Genomic DNA, 17,319 nt, shown 5'->3' with positions numbered 1-17,319 from the left:
TATTATCGCTTCTATTTGTGTCATAGCGTTAATAGTTAAGAGCGCAGATTCTGTGACCAGATTGCCTGGGTTCAATTCCAAGCTCTGACATTTGAAACATCTGCATAACCCTGGGCAGTTCATTCAAACTCTCTGTCTCCCATTCTGAAATGGGAAAGATAACGGTATTTGTTTATCGGATTATTGCAAAGATGAAATGCTATAACGTGTAATGCACTTAGCACAGTGCCTGGCCCAGTGAAATAACATTATGGAATGTGATTTATTCTTATGATCGAACTTTTATGGGCCAGGCACTGTGCTAAGCCCTTTGTATAGATTGTCTCACAGAATCATAAAACAATTTTATTAGGAGGGTTGAATGATTACATTTTGCAGACAAGCAAACTGAGGCTTGGCCAGGCTGAACGTCTTGCTGAAGGTCACACTCCTGGAGCTCGCGGAGCCCTCCACAGCCAAGTCTCCCGCCCCAGCACACGAATGGAATCCATGAATTGCAGGGCTCTGATTTAATGCTAAGAGATGCTGCTATAGCGCTGCCCGGCCCTGGAGAGCTGTGACTTGCGGCTGGTGGCCCTGCTCCTTCTCCAGTGTCCTTTCCTCTTAGCCTGCCCACCTGTGCATGCTGCAGAGTCCCGCACTTGGAGTTTGGCAGGTCTGGGTTTGCGTCCCGGTTCGTCCACACGTAAACTGTACGATCTTAAGCAAGTCGTTTAACCGTTGGGGCCTTTCTTTCCTTGCCTGGGAAATGCACCTAAAAAGGCTCACCTCACAGGATGAGGATAGAGAAAGAGAAAGTCGCACAAGGGCTCTGAGCTACAAAACCCACCCTGCAGGGATTAGTTATCTCTGCTGGCTTTTTTATCATTGTTCTGGGTTCTATTTCTTTAGAGCCTCACACAGTAAATTAGAAAAAGTACTGTAGGTTAATAATAACAAGGGGTCTGGCTATGTGGGTTTCTCACTCTTCTGGGGAAAAAGCACGTGTGTTTCAGGTGAGTGTGGGATGTGTGGATGGATGTTCCTCTTGGGACATCTTCTTCTGCTCACACAGCTGGTGGCTTGACCATGGTGCAGGGCAGGTTGGGTGGGTCACACACCCAACAGCTGGAGGCCGGCAGGTCCACAGGTGATGGGCAGAGATTGATGATAACCAGATTGATGATAACTATTGATGTCTTCTTCTTTCTTTAAAAACAAGATGTGTGTCTCTGAGGCTCCTTTACACACAGAAGGCGTGAGTTGTCCCCACGATTGGCCACAGCATGGGGAAATCACATTCCAGGATTATCAGATGAAATACAGAGGCAACACGCCTGTCGTCCTGCATGACATCAACCTGACCATTCACGGCCACGAAGTGGTGGGCATCGTGGGAAGGACGGGCTCTGGTGAGCTGAGCCCTTTCCTTTGGCCTTTGGATGCCAGACCTATTGTTGTTTTGTTTTGTTTATATTTCAAAACATTAATTAAGGGGGTATAAGTGTTTTTGTCACATGGATACCTTTCATGATGCTTAAGTCAGGGCTCTTGGTGTGCCCACCAACAGAATAGTGTGCATCGTACGCAGTGGGTAAGTTTTTGTCCCACACCCCTCTCCCGACTCCCCTTTTCCTGGTTTCTCGTGTCCTTTATATCACTTTGTGCCTGTGTGTACCTGTCATTTAGCTCTCGCTATTAGTGAGAACATGTGGTGTTTGGTTTTCCATTCCTGAGATACTTCAGTTAGGATAATGGTCTCCAGTTCCATCCAAGTTGCTGAAGATGACATTATTTCGTTCCTTTTTATGGCACAGTAGTACTCCATGATATATATATATATACACACCACATTTTCTTTATGCACACATGAATTGATGGACACTTAAGTTGATTCCACATCTTTGTAATTGTGAATTGTGCTGTGATAAACATTTGCATGTAGGTATCTTTTTGATAAAATGACTTCTTTTCCTGAGGGTAGATACCCAGCAGTGGGATTGCTGGATTGAATGGTAGGTGTACATTGATTTCTTTGAGGAATCCCCATACTGTTTTCCCTAGAGGTTGCACTAATTTGCAGTCCCTCCAACAGTGTATAAGCATTCCTTTCTCTTGGCATCCATGCCAGCACCTATTGTGTTTTGACTTTTTAACAATGGCCATTCTGATAAGGGTAAGGTGGTATCTCATTGTGGTTTTAATTTGCATTTCCTTGATGATTAGTGATGTTGAGCATTTTTTTCATATATTTTTTGGCCATTTGTCTATCTTCTTTCAAAAAAACTTCTGTTCATGTTTTTTGCCAACTTTTTGATGGGGTTGTTTTTTTTTTTTTTGGGCTGATTTGTATGAGTTCTTTGTAGAGTCTGGATATTAGTCCTTTGTCAGATGCATAGTTTGCAAATATTTTCTCCCATTCCTTAGGTTGTCTATTCGCTCTGTTGATTATTTCCTTTGCTGTGCAGAAGCTTTTTAATTTAATTAAGTCCAATTTATTTATTTATTTTGTTTGTTGCTGTATTTGCCTTTGGGGTCTGAGTCATAAATTCTTTGCCTATGCCAATGTCTAGAAGACTTTTTCCTATGTTTTCTTCTAGAAGTTTTATGGGTTCATGCCTTACATTTAAGTCTTTTATGCATCTTGAATTAATTTTTGTATATGCTGAGAGACAGGGATCCTATTTGGTTCTTCTACATGTGGCTGTCTAATTTTCCCAGCACAATTTATCAAATAGAGTTTCCTTCCTCAAGTGTATGTTGTTATCTGCTTTGTCAAAGATCAGTTGGTTGTAGGTAGATGGTTTTATTTCTGGGTTCTCTACTCTGTTCCATTGGTCTATGTCCCTACTTTTATACCAGTACCCTGCTGTTTAGATTATTATATCCTTGTAGTATAATTTGAAATCAGGCAATACGATGCCTCCAGTTTTGTTCTTTTTGCTTAAGATTGCATTGGCTATTTGGGCTGTTTTGGGGTTCCAAAAGAAGCTTAGGATTATTTTTTCTAGATTCGTGAAATATGATGTTGGTATTTTGAAAGGGATTTTGTTGAATCTGTAAATCACTTTGGGCAGTATGGACATATTAATGATGTTGATTCTACCAATCCGTGAGCATGGGATGTTTTTCCATTTGTTTGTGTCATCTGCAATTTCTTTCATCAGTGTTTTGTAGTTCTCCTTGTAGAGATCTTTCACCTCCTTGGTTAAGTATATTCCTAGGTATTTTATTTTCTTTGTAACTATCATGAATGGTATTGAGTCCTTGATATGACTCTCGGCTTAACTGTTATTATAATGGTATATAGAAATGCTACTGATTTATGTACATTGATTTTGCAAGCTGAGACTTTGCTGAATTTATTTATCAATTCCAGGATTGTTTAGGAATTTCTAGATAAAAGATCATATCATCAACAAAGAGGGATAGTTTGACCTCCTCTTTCCTGATTTGGATGCCCATTATTTCTTTCTCTTGCCTGGTTGTTCTGGCTAGGACTTCCAATACTATGTTGAATAGAACTGGTACAGTGGGCACCCTTGTCTTGTTCCAGTTCTTAGGGGGAATGCTATCAAATTTTCCCTATTCAATATGATGTTGGCTGTGAGTTTTTCATTTATGGCTTTTATAATTTTGAAATGTGTTCCTTCTATGCCAACTTTGTTGAAGATTTTTATCATGAAAGGGTGCTGGATTTTATCAAATGATTTTTCTGCATCTATTGAGATGATCATATGGTCTTTGTTTTTGTTTCTGTTTATGTGGTGAATCATCATGTTTATGGATTTGTGTATGTTGAACCATCCTTGCATCCTTGGGGTTAAACCCACTTGATCATGGTGGATTATCTTTTTGATGTGCTGTTGAATTTAATTTGCTAGTATTTTGTTGGGGATTTTTGCATCTATTTTCATAAGTAATATTGGCCTGTAGTTTTCTATGTTTGTTGTTTCCTTTCCTGGGTTTGGTATCAAGGTGATAATGGCTTCATAGAATGAGTTAGATGTAATTCCCTCTGTCTCGATCTTATAGAATAGTTTCTGTAGGATTGGTACCAGTTCTTCTTTGTAGATCTTATAGAATTTGGCTGTGAATCCATATGTTCTAGAGTTTTTTTTGTTTTTGTTGTTGGGAGGTTTTTCTATTCCTGCATCAATCCCTGTGTTCATTATTGGTCTGTTTTGGATTTCTATTTCTTCCTGATTCAGGCTTGGGACATTGTGTGTTTCCAGGAATTGATCTGTTTTCTCTAGGTTTTCTAGTTTGTTTGCATGAGGTTTTCATAGTATTCACAGATAATATTTTGTATTCTGGAGTATCAGTTGTAATGTCTCCTTTTTCATTTCTGATTGAGGTTATTCGAATCCTTTGTTTTCTATTTCTGGTTAATCTGGCTAGTGATCTATTGATTTTGTTTATCTTTTTAAAGAACCAGCTTTTCATTTCATTGATCCTTTCTATTGGTTTTTTTTTCGTTTTTGGTTTCCACTTTACTTAGTTCTGCTGTGAGCCTTGTTATTTGTTTTCTTCTACTAGCTTTAGGTTTGGTCTGTTCTTCTTTTCTAGTTACTGAGATGTGACAATAGGTTAATTTGTGATATTCTATCTTTTCCATGTAGGCATTTAAGTCTATGAACTTTCCCTTTATAACTGCTTTTCCTGTATCCCATAGATTTTATATATATATATATATATTTTTTTTTTTGAGACAGAGTCTGGCTCTGTTGCCCTGGCTAGAGTGCCGTGGCGTCAGCCTAGCTCACAGCAACCTCAAACTCCTGGGCTCGAGTGATCCTCCTGCCTCAGCCTCCCGAGTAGCTGGGACTACAGGCATGTGCCACCATGCCTGCTAATTTTTTCTATATATATATTTTTAGTTGTCCAGCTAATTTCTTTCTGATTTTAGTAGAGATGGGGTCTCGCTCTTGCTCAGGCTGGTCTTGAACTCCTGACGTTGAGCGATCCACCCGCCTCGGCCTCCCAGAGTGCTAGGATTACAGGTGTGAGCCACCGTGCCCGGCCAGATTTTATATTTTTTGAGACAGAGTCTTGCACTGTTGCCCTGGGTAGAGTGCAGTGGCCTCATCATAGCTTACTGCAACCTCAAACTTCTGGGCTTAAGCAATCCTCCTGCCTCCTGAGTAGCTGGGACTTCAGGCATTGCCATGACACCTGGCTAATTTTTCCATTTTTAGTAGAGACGGGGTCTTGCTCTTGCTCAGGCTGGTCTCAAACCCCAGATTGCTGGAGTTTATGCAGTCCTCCCATCTTGGCCTCCCAGAGTGCTAGGATTACAGGTGTGAGCCACTGTGCCCAGCTTATCCCACAGATTTTTGATAGCTTGTGTCATTTGTAATTCATTCCAAGAAATCTTTTGATTTCCACCTTAATTTCATCACTGACCCAAGGATCACTCAGCCACAGGTTGTTTAATTTGCATGACTTTGTGTAGATTTGAGTGTTTCTCTTGGAATTGATTTCTAGTTTTATTCCACTGTTGTCTGAGAAGATACATGGTATGATCTTGGTTTTTTTGAATTTGTTAAGGCTTGATTTGTGGCCTAAGGTATGATCAATCTTGGAAACTCTCCCAAGTGCTGGTGAGAAAAATGTATATTCAGTAGTCATGAGGTAGAATGTTCTGTAAATGTCTTCTAGGTCCATTTATTCTAGAGTCCTGTTTAAGTCCAGTATTTCTTTATTTATTTTCTGCTTCAGTGATCTGTCCAGTTTTGTCAGTGGAGTTTTGAAGTCCCCAGAAATTAAGATGTGACTTTTTTTTTTGCTTAGACATAGGAGAAGTTGCTTTATGAAACTGGGAGCTCCTGTGTTAAGCACATATATATTTAGGATTGTTATGTGTTCTTGTTGAGTTGCTCCCCTTTCCATTGTATAATGTCCATCTTTGTCTTTTTTTTTTTACCACTGTTGATTTAAAGTCTATTTTATATGATATGAGAATGGCTACACCTGCTTGCTTTTGGTTTCCATTTGCATGAAATATTTTTTTCCATCCCTTAACTTTGAGTCTGTGGGAGTTCTCGTGGTTTAGATGTGTTTCTTGGAAACATCAAATATTTGGGTTGTGTTTTTTCATCCATTCAGCCAGGCTATGTCTTTTAAGTAGGGTATTCAGACTGTTCACATTGAGTGTCAGTATTATGTTCAATGGGATGCTGTTCTGTTCATCATATTGGATGATACCTTATTATCTTATTTTTCTTCTTATGCTATTGTTTTATAAGAGCTGTGAGCTATAACTTTTGGGTGTTTTTTGTGCTGGCTGATATCTATTGTGCTGTTGCATATATAATGCACTTTTTAGCATTTCCTATAGGGTAGGTCTAATGGTGACAGATTTCCTTAGTGTTTGCTCATCTGGAAAAGTCTTTATTTCTCCATCATTTATGCAACTTAGTTTTACAGGATACAAAATTCTTGGCTGACAGTTGTTATGTTTAAGAAGATTAAAAATGGGGTCCCAATTCCTTTTGGCTTGTAAGGTCTCTGCTGTTAGCCTTATGGATTTTCCTTTGTAGGTTAGTTGTTGCTTTCATCTTGCAGCTTGCTGAATTTTCTCCTTCATTTTGACTTTGGCCAGATTGATGAATATATGTCTTGGAGATGTTCTGTTTGCTATGAATCTTCTTGGTGTTGATGACCATTTTGTATCTGGATATCTGAATCTCTAGTAATACCGGGAAAGTTCTCCTCAATAATTTGCTCAAATAGATTTTCCATGCTTTTTGATTTTTCTTCTTCTCCCTCTGGAATACCTATAATTTGTTTATTGACTCATATCACATAGCTCCATATTTATCTGGGTGATTTTTCATTTTTCTTTATTCTTTGACTGACTGTGTTAGTTCAAAAGACTTGTCTTCAAGCTCTGAGATTCTTTTTTCTGCGAAGTCTAGCTTATTGTTGAAGCTTTCTGCTGTATTTTGTAATTTCCTAAATGTCTCTTTCATATCTTTAAGTTTTGTTATATCCTTTCTTATGTTGTCTATCTCTTTAGTGGGTTGTTCACTTTTTTTCATTTATGTCCTGAAACATCTTTTTGGCCTCTTTGTGTTGCTTTTCAACTTGCTCTTCAATCCCATTCATTTCATTTGCCATCTATACTCTGAATTCCATTTCTGACATTTTTACAATTTACTTTGGTTGGGGTCCCTTGCTGTGGATCTATTGAGATCCTTTGGCGGTATTGACTACCTTGTTTTTTCTTGTTGCCAGAATTTTTTTTACGGGTTTTTTCTCACCTGAAACCTCTTCTCTCAGCTCAGGTTGATAGGTTTGCAGTACACCTGTTATCCTTTCCCAGGAACTCTCCTGCTTAGAGAGAAAGAGGAGAGGTTCCTAGATAATGCTTTTGTGTCCTATTCTAAGGGACTGATCCAGCAGGAAAGGGATGGATCCACTGAGAGCCTGTGACACAGCTGTCCTCCTGTGTAGTCCCGATCCCCTGTGGTTGTCACAGTCCAAGCCGATGCTGGGGGATATTTGTTCAGATTGATGAATTGGTCCCCAGGCCACTGTGGGAAGCTCAGGCAGGGGACTGTACAAGTCCCTCTCCATGGAGATGGGTGGTGTGACCTTGTCCAATGCATGGGAAGGTTGTAGAACCTTGGTAGGTACTTGGATGTGTCATGGGACTGCAGCCAGTGGCAGGGAAAATTGTGGGTTCTTGTCAGGTGCCTGGGCATGTCACAGGACTGCAGTCAGTGGTGGGGCTGGTTGGGGGACCTGGCGTGTGCCGGGGTGCATCATGGGTCCTTGGCCTGTGCCTGGGCATGTTGTGGAACCTAGGCCAGTGCTGGGGGATCTTTGTGTGGAGCGGTGGGTTTTGTCCTAGGCTGCTGCTGGAAGCTCAGGCAGAGGGTTGGTGAGTCCCTCTCCACTGAGGTGGCCATTGCAGGACATTGCTCCGCCCAGGTCTCCCCATGGAGGTGGCAGTGGATGTTTGGCCAGGCTATCTAGGTGGTGGCCACAGGTATCAGGGCTGGGGGCCTTCCATCCAGGTCTAGGCGTAATGGTGGTATGTGGCTGGGGGCAGCTTGTGGCTAGCGGGTCTGGGGTGGAGAGCTGGACTACAGAAGTGGCATCACACTGTGCCATGGGGGCGTGGCCTGCCAACCGACATGCAAGGCCGGGGGCTTGTTCTGCTGCTTGAGGCCACGGGGCCTGCTGGCTGGTGCACAAAGCCAAGGAATGTGGCCTGCTACATGGCATGCAGGTCTGCAGGGGCATGGCCCAGTGTGGGTGTACGGGGTGGGGCTGTAGCCTGCCAGCGGGTGCACAGAGCCAAGGGGTGTGGCCCGCCACAGGCCGTGCAGGGCCAGAACTATTTTGGGGCATGTGTTTGCTCATTCACTCTCAAATATTTATTGGGCCCTCATGCCTTGCTAAATAGACCCTGGTGAGCGTCTATCGTAGGATGCCAGTGGAAGAGAGAGATGTTAAACAAACCAGCAAATAAAGAAACAAATATGACAATTGCAGGTTGTGGTGGCTGCCATGATGGAACAAACAGGGCGGTTTGCAGAGTAAGGAGGTTGGTGGTGCTTGGGCTATGGAGGCCAGTGTCGGAGCTGAGGCGTGAAGGGTGGACAAGGTCCACAGAGGTGCGCTGTGCCAGGGTGGAGTGCAGGCACAGGAGTCACGTGGGTCCTCCTTTTCCTTCCTCCCCTCCCTTCCTATACCTCTCCTATCAGCCTCCCACTTCTCCTCCCTCCTGCCCCCTTCCCTCTCTCCTCCTGGACTTCTTTCCCTCTCTTCCTCTCCTGTCACTTCTGGGAGATCTGGTCCAAGTGTCCCTCGCTTCGCCTCTCTGCATTGTTCAAAGATACTGTTGAGACTTTGTTCTTGCCCCTCCCACCCTTGGGTGCTTCAGAGCTGCCTCCTCCAGGAAGCCCCCTGGATGTTTCAAGCCTTCTTAGGTCTCCTCCTCAGCTCCCCTGCAGCACTTGCACTACCACAAGGTAAAGAGTTTCTGGAGTATTCTTTTGGGTGTTCTTCTCTTGCTATTTTCCACTTGCCAGTTGGCCTGAGAGGGCTGGGATCTGGCATAGAGGAGCTCTCAGTAGATACTGGTCCAACTTACTGTATTCATTCACTAGGTATTTATTGAGCACTTACTATGTGCCTGGGAACCTAGAGGTTCATAGATCTTATCTTCAAGAACAGGGTTGAAAATTCAAATGTTTTGGGGTCTGGCAAGTAACAGATGAGTGCAGTGGGTCTGGGCTGTGATGTAAGCGGGGTGGGGAGGGCCAGGGGGGCCTAAAGAATACTATTCTGTCTCAACGAAGCTGCCACACTCAGCTCCAGCTCCTTGTTGCTGGATGTGGGATGTGGGCCCAGTGTTGCCAGTTCTACTGAGTTTCAAGAGAAACATGCAATTTGAATTTTTATATTTAGGATCTTTAGGTTTTTTAAAAAAATGCTGGCAAGGAGTTTAAAAATAATTGTGCACTATGTGTGTGAAACAAAACATATACGTGGGCTGGCTTTGATCCAGAGGCTGTGTTTGTGACCTCTGATCTGGGCTGTAGGAAAGCTGCTCTTGGCTTTGGGCACCACTTGAAGCAGAGACCCCTCAGCACTCACGATGACAAAGAACGGGCCCCAGAGAGCAGTGGGTCAGGCGCAAACACCGGGTGTGACCTGTGCTGTCCCGAGCGCAGACACAGGCAACTGAGGCCCTGTTTCTGGCCCAACAGGGAAGTCCTCCTTGGCCACGGCTCTCTTCCGCCTGGTGGAGCCCGCAGCGGGACGGATTCTCATCGATGGCGTGGACATCTGCAGCATTGGCCTGGAGGACCTGCGGTCCAAGCTCTCGGTTATCCCTCAAGATCCGGTCCTGCTCTCAGGAACCATCCGGTGAGTGCTAGGCCAGAGGCCGGCCTGGTGTGGAAGGACAGTCTGCTGCCGGGGTCCCAGGACCAGGATCCCAGTGCTGGGCTGCCTCTAGTTAGCCAGCGGCCAGTGCCGCAGTTCCTGGGTCCTGATCTCTTCTCCGTGTGCTGGGCCGCTCACGCCTGCTCGGCCGGCCTCGCCAGAGCGTTGAGGAGTGAGTGAGGCCGATATACGTAAGAGCATTTTGTAAGCCACGATGACCTAAGCAAAAGCAAGGCATGTTTTTATTTTTTAAAAAGCAGCCAGGCACGGCGGCACATGTCTATATTCCCTGTTACTCAGGAGGTGGAGGCGAGAGGATTGCCTGAGCCTAGCAGTAGGAGTTCGAGGCTGCGGTGCACTGTGATCGTGCCTGAGAATAGCCACTGCACTCCAGCCTGGGCAGCACAGCGAGACCCCATCTCTAAAAACAAAAACAAACCCAGATGGGATTGGTTAGGTTTCAGGGCACCAGTAAGCATTAGTGCTGTGAGTGCCACGTTCTTCCTCATCCAGGTGTGGCTTCTCCTGTCTTCACCTGCTGGGCAAAGGCCTTGGGAACGTTGCTGGAAAGTGCTTCCCCATTGGGTTCACGTTCTGAACGGGGAAGTGAGGAAGTGAGAAGGATCCAGAACTGGACCTTTCAGCCTCTTCCCCACACTTTCTATTTCCTCAGAAGTCGCTTCAAGGACCAAATGTCCCCCACATTAGTGTCGCTGCTGACGATGGGCTCTAGGCGCGAAGGGAGACAAAGGCGCGGGGCCTGAGCAAGACGGGTGCACTAAAGACAGGCCGGACCCCCAGGTCTCGCTGATAGCGAAGGGGCATTCTCAGAGGCAAGAGGATAAACCGACCCCCGGAACTTCATTCATTCAATAATCATTCATTCCTTTATCCTTCCATCCATGTACTGTGCCTTTTCTGAGCTCTGCCGGGTTAGGGCAGAGCACTGGGATGAACGAACGCTTCCCCGCTCCCCGCCCGCACGAGGAGCTCGCGGGGTAGTGGGGAGGGTGTTTAGTGCAGGCGCGAGACCCAGCGCCTGGCAATGGAAGCGGTAGTTGCCGGATCAGAAATACGAGCGACGTGCTGAGGGAGCCAAGAGTGGGTGAGTGACTCTGCCTGGGAGAACCCAGAGCGGCTTCCCAGAGGAGGGGGCATCTGAGCAGTCTTGAAAGACAAGTGGGAGCTCGCCTGGCAGAAAAAGGGCAGAAAGTCGTTCTGGGGAGACTGAGCAATGTGCGCACAGACGTGGGTTTCAGCATGACTTGCGTTGTGTTAGGGGAGTGATAAAACGTTTAATGATGAAACGTTTCATGATAGAATTCTGCGTTAGGTATAACTTGGCCAAATCTATTGTGCCTTGGTAGAAAGAGCAGTAAAAATATGAACTATTATCGAGCATTTATATGTGCCAGCTGTATACTTTAATATACTATCTAATTTAATAGTCACAACAACCCTATGAGGCTGTGTTGTTATCCTCATTTTACAGATGAAGAAACTGAACTTAGAGAAAGGGGACTTGTTTGAGGACACACACGGAAAGGATGAGATACAACCCCAGGTAGTCTAAACCCATAACCGGGGATATTCCCCCCATGGGGCAGGAAGAAATATGGACTGGAATATAGGAGAGCTGGGTCCTCTACCGTGAAGCTTTTGTCTAACTCTGAGTGTCTGTAATTCCAGCCGGATCTCGTACTGACCCGTGATGTGGCCTTGAACAAGCCACTTAAAACTGACAGGCCCTGGTTCCCTCACCAGTGAAAGGGACAGACCCATCTCATGGGCGAGCGGGGGTCAAATGAGCCTCTGTGAAAATACTTGGGAGAGTATCAAACGTCATGCCAGTAAGACGTTCCACCTGCTGCTTCTTTAATACCACTTAGCTCTGCACACGCAGCGTGTGTGGCTGCCGGAACAGGGAAGGAGAAAGCGGCGCCAACAGGTTTCATCAGGGCGTGCGGTTGCATGACAGGGAAGTGTCTACAATGTTGCCTGTCAAATCAAAGTGCGAACCTCGCCGGGTGTAAAGTCCAGATGGGTCCCGACCCGAAGTCAGTTGCCTGGATAACCAATTAGCATTCTTTCCCCTGCAAAAGACAGCAAAGCCAACCCCACCACAGTGAGCTACCGCTTTACACCTACTAGTAAATAATTTTTTTAAAAAGGAAAATAGCAAGTGTTGATGAGGATATGGAGAAATGGGAACAGTGGGAATGGAAACGATATAGCCACTATGGAAACCAATTTGGCAGCTCCTCAAAAAGTCAGACATAGAATTACCGCGTAGTTCAGCAATGTTGCTTCAATTACATACCCCAAAGAGTTGAAAGCGCACACTTGAACAATGCTTGCACACCAGTGTTTGGCGCAGCATTATTCACGGTTGCCGAAAAGTGGAAACAACCAAGTGTGTCAAGAGATGAATAAACAAAATGTGTGTGTACACACACACACACAAACTCACACTCACACAAACTCTCACACTCTCACACTCACACACACACTCTCACACACACATACACTCACACTCACACACACATACTTACACACTCACACACACACACACACACATGCACTCACACACACTAGAACATTACGCATTCCTAAGGAGGAGTGAAGTCTGACACACGCTACTCCACGCATGGACCGTGCAAACGCGTGCGCGGCGAGACGAGCCGGGCGCGGAAGGACAGACACCGCACCGCCCCACTCACCCGAGGCGGCGGGAACAGGCACAGCCACAGAGACAAGGCGGAGCAGGGTTCACAGGCGCTGCGGGGAGAAGGGGATTGTTCAATGGGCACGGAGTGTTTGAATAATGAAGTTTTGGATATAGATGGTGGTGATGGTCATACAACATTGCTGACATATTTAATGCCGCTGAACTGTACACTTACGATTGGTTAAAATGGCAAACATCATGTTACGTGTGTTCTCCCGCCAAAACAAAACCAAACCCAAATGACTTAGGCACAAGAGGCCTCCGTTGACTGATGACACTGGGAAGGCCGAGGCTGAATTCAGGGACCCCGTTTTCCCCAGCCTTGCTTTTGCTTTAAGCTCTACAGGAGGTCCTCGGGGGCTCCCCGCATTCCACTCCTGCGGCAAGACGGTTGTGGTCTCCCTCGTTCAGTCCAGAGCGAAGGAGCATGTCTTTTTCCCTTCAAAGTCCTTCGCCTTCAAAGTCCTGACGCGCTCTGATTGGTTACCTGCCCACCCCAGACTAGCCACCGTGGCCAGGGATTGCCACGAGTCTATTGACTTGTACCTGAGTCACTCGCTCATCCCTGGAGTGGAAGGTGGAACCCCCCAGGAACACATGGGCTTGAGGGCTGGGAAGGGGTGGTCCCCAAATAAAACTTGGGGGCTGCTGCCGGCAGAAGGGATGGGTGCTGGGGAGGTGCAAGAAATGATCACTCATGGTGGTTCCATGAGTTTCCCTGAACCCCATAATCCATTCTAACCCTTCCTGGTGATCCACTGAGTATATAAATGAATGTTCAAAGGTTGCGTGAGGTCATCGAACACTTCTCTTTCTCTCGTATGGCAGATTCAACCTAGATCCCTTTGACTGTTACACAGACGAGCAGATCTGGGACGTCTTGGAGAGAACATTCCTGACCAGGGTGGTAAGTAGCTCCAAGGCCTAATGCTTGGTCTAAGCCTGCATCTTCAGCAGGGGGCTGGTTCTTTGGGGGCCCCTCACGTGGTATTCTAGATGCCGCTGCTTTGGGTCACGGATTAAAAAAGTCTCATGGAGATGAAATGACTTGGGATTCCTAAACAAAGGCCGATGGCACTGAGACGCCACCAGTGCGCCAGGCACTGTTCCAGGCTCAGGAGCACGGCAAAGACAAGGCAGGTAGGGCCTTTGCCCTTCCAGTGCTTATGTTCAATGGGGCAAAGGCAACAAGTAAACGCATGAGATGCTTTCAGTTGGTGGTAAGTGCTGTAAGGCAGTAATGAGACCAAGGGACACCTACCTCAGTGAGGGAAAGAGCTCCCTTCCAGTGGGTGGCCAGGCAAGGCCTCTGTAAGTGACAGTTGAGCTGAGAACAAATGCTGAGGGGCAGCTGGGAAAAGAGCAAACGCGAGGGCCCTGAGATGACAGTGAGCCGGGCCCAGCTGAGCAGTGAGAAGGGCAGAGGCTGGAGTGTAGACAGAGGGCGGAGATTATAAAACGCAGCAGGACAGGCAGGAGACGGGCGGGTTAGGCCTCACCCCGCAGCGGCCTACACGTTGTCTCGTATTCCCCCGTATCATAGATCTCGAATTTACCCAAAGGACTGCATGCAGAAGTTGTGGAAAATGGCGAGAACTTCTCTGTTGGGCAGAGGCAGTTGCTCTGCATTGCCCGAGCTCTCCTCCGCAACTCCAAGGTGAGACTGCCACCATGGGGTGGCCACGGGAAGCCACGGATGACACGTGGCATGGGGAACTGCATTAGCACGGGACGGTGGGCACCGCGCTGCGTGTCTTCTCCAGAAAGAACGCACATCACAGGGCGCAGCGGTGCGCTGAGCGCCGCTCCGCACGCGTCCGCTGCGGGCGGGGCACGGGAGGTGGCGAACCTCGGCCTGGGCCGTCTGGAATCCTCGTGCCCTACAACTAGGGCGAAGTGGTCCGCACTGGAACCAAATTACGATGCTCTTTTCCCAGAAAGAGGCAAAAAGTTAGCGACTTGTCGAGTTAGAAATTGCCTGCTGTATACTCTTCTTAAAGCTTGGTGGCAGGACTCCTTTGGATCCTTATTAGAATTGGGACTCGGATGACGGATGATCCAGGGAAAAACTGCATATTTGAAAATATTTCACGTAACTGTTTCTAGAAGTTTTCCACATATTTTGTCCATAATTTCAGGTATTTGAGCACCTGGGGTAGCCAGGCTCAAACCTGCTCTCTCACAAGTGATGCAGCACACCCCCCCCACACTTACACACGCGTGTGTACACCTCCTCCATACTCACGTTCGTAGACACGCATGCACATGGGTGTGCACCGCCCATCATAATCAACTAATGATAAATGCCAGAAATATTGGTGCAGACTGTTGGAGCTGTGGGGAAAGAGCTCCGTGGGGCCGAAATGGAGGAAAAGGTTTCAGAGAACGCAGGACTTTCCCTGAAGAGAGATGAGCAGAGTTTGCAACACGTACGGAGCACGTTCGTAGCGTCTCAGTTCCTTATTTCAGTTACTTAGCCACTTGGTGCTGACATCGCTTCCTCTGTGTTGCTTCCCAAATTTGAACCATCCCTTCGTGATCTGTGTCGTATCTGTGTACCATCTACACTGTGGTTAACTAATGATACTCCTTTTTTAAAAACAGCCTCATCCTGAACAGTAACATTTGTAAAATCATACTTTCTGTGCTAGTGACAGTGTTCTAATGCATATTTTTAATGAAATAAATACAAAAATGTCAAGCTAAAAAGAATATTTATCCATTTACTGGATAAAGCATCTCGTGTGCCTCTCAAGGTGTGTGCCCACTCCCTTTGGAGAACATGGCTCTACTTTAATTCAGGCAATTAATAAAGTACTAAGTTGCCACTGGGCCATTTTCGTTTCCAAGAACTCAGTTCTCTGGTCACTGAGTGACAGTTAGGTCTTGGCTGAGACCTGCATTATCTTCCTGATGTAATGGATAACTAAGGTTCAGAGTGGCCTTTGAACTCAGCCCAATTCTCTCATTTCCCAGCCAAGGAAATGGAGGGCGGGAGAGGAAGCGACTTGATGAATTAGTGGTGGAAACAGGACTAGACCCAGGTCTCTGGGGCCCGAAGAGGCTGCCTTTACCCCTGCTTTGTGTCCACCAGATCATCCTTATTGATGAAGCCACAGCCTCCATCGACATGGAGACCGATGCCCTGATCCAGCGCACAATCCACGAAGCTTTCCAGGGGTGCACACTGCTGGTCATCGCCCACCGCATCACCACCGTCCTGAACTGTGACCGCATCCTGGTCATGGACAACGGGAAGGTGAGAGCTGCGTCCCTGGGCTGGGGGCGGGGAGGGGGTGGGTGGACGCTCAGCCGCTGTCACAGGAGGCCTTTGAATCCTCCTAGACTGAGCTCAGCTGTGTCCGGCCCCTCCTTTCCTTTCTCCACCTTCCAGGTGGTGGAGTTTGACAGCCCCGAGGTCCTGCGGAAGAAGCCGGGGTCACTGTTCGCAGCCCTGCTGGCCAGAGCCGGTTCTTCGCTGAGCTAAGGAGAAGTGAGACGGCGTGGAGGGGCGGCCGCGCTCAGAGGTTCATCCAGATGCAGCTTCGAGTCTTGCAGCCTATGACCTCTTGTCTAGAGATGGCATCTGCTCCTGGCAGCAGGGCTGACCTGGGGTGAGGGGTGCTGGCAGGGAAAATGAGATTGAGGGGGAAAAACCTGGAATAGGCCATTCTGTGGCTTCCAAAACCTTAGAACCCCAGCACTATTTGAGACCACAGGGTCCAATGATCACGTCTCCTTTTAACTTATACGTTACATAATTTCATAATATCGTAAAAGCTTATTATAGTATTCTGATCTGTGTTAGAAGTATTGCAAATGATGTGTTGATTTTATAAAAAATAAAACTAAGAAAAAGTCACGTTCTTTGTTCTGCTTTCTGTGTTAGCTAGTACTTGTTCACTTGCAAGGAACAGAGATTCCCTCAAACTGACTTCTGGAAAACAGGACTTTCTTGGCTCATGTGATAGAAAGGTCCAGAAAAAGTCCTGGGTTGGGTACCAGTATTGAAAGGCTGTCTGTCTCAAGGTCTCTGTCTCTCTTCTCTCAGCTCTACTTCCATTTGTTTTGGCTTCACTCTTTGGCCTTCTTTGGCCTCATGGTGGCAATATGGTGCCAGTAGCTCCAGGCTCACGTCCTACCTGCTTGGTGCTCCCAGGTCTTCTCGCCTCAGTGATTCCCCTGAAAGTTCCAGTGCTAAATCTCAGGGGGCCAGTTTGGGTCATGAGCCTATCCCTGACCAATCACGTGCTAGGCTGTTGGGATACAGTGATTTGCCAGGCCCAAGTCACATGTCCATACCTGGGCCTGGGGATGGGGTCAGCTGCCCTGAATCAAACAGACTGAGAATACAGGGGATTGTTTCTCCAAAATAAAATTGGGATGCTCTTACTACATAAAGGAGGAATCGTATGGATACTGGCCAGGCCCAGAATAGCTGTCTGCTGTGTTTGTTTACTGATTAGGAGCAATAGTTAATTTATAACAAATGCCAACTGGAAATAAGATCATTTGTTCTCTTTCTCTCTCTTATTCCTGCTCTCCCCCCATATGTGACTGTAGATACATAGATAGGAAAAGTAATTATTTTCAATTTACTTACAGGGAGACCTCATTGTTGGGGGGAAATATGTTTCAAAATACTTTCTTTTTGTTTTCAGATTAAGGTGTCTGATTTTCCCAAAATGCTGTAAGAAAAATCAATTCAG

The 17,319-nt window shown here is 46.4% G+C and overlaps 1 protein-coding gene across 1 annotated transcript in view; it reads left to right on the top strand.

The window, feature by feature from the left end:
* Positions 1-16,451, top strand: part of ABCC11 (ATP-binding cassette, sub-family C (CFTR/MRP), member 11) — a 73,731-nt gene extending 57,280 nt beyond the window's left edge. Inside the window, exons 25-30 of the mRNA XM_012655011.1 lie at positions 1,202-1,391; positions 9,705-9,864; positions 13,439-13,517; positions 14,154-14,267; positions 15,705-15,869; positions 16,005-16,451. Of these exons, the coding sequence (XP_012510465.1) occupies positions 1,202-1,391; positions 9,705-9,864; positions 13,439-13,517; positions 14,154-14,267; positions 15,705-15,869; positions 16,005-16,097 (801 nt within the window). The 3' untranslated portion in view covers positions 16,098-16,451. The remainder of the gene's footprint in view (positions 1-1,201; positions 1,392-9,704; positions 9,865-13,438; positions 13,518-14,153; positions 14,268-15,704; positions 15,870-16,004) is intronic.
* Positions 16,452-17,319: the final 868 nt, after the last annotated feature.

Source organism: Propithecus coquereli, unplaced genomic scaffold, assembly GCF_000956105.1.
Source record: "Propithecus coquereli isolate 6110/MARCELLA unplaced genomic scaffold, Pcoq_1.0 Scaffold458, whole genome shotgun sequence".
NCBI lineage: Eukaryota > Metazoa > Chordata > Mammalia > Primates > Indriidae > Propithecus > Propithecus coquereli.
The sequence above is the reverse complement of the archived record's forward strand: the minus strand, read 5'-3'. Positions and strand labels throughout refer to the sequence as shown.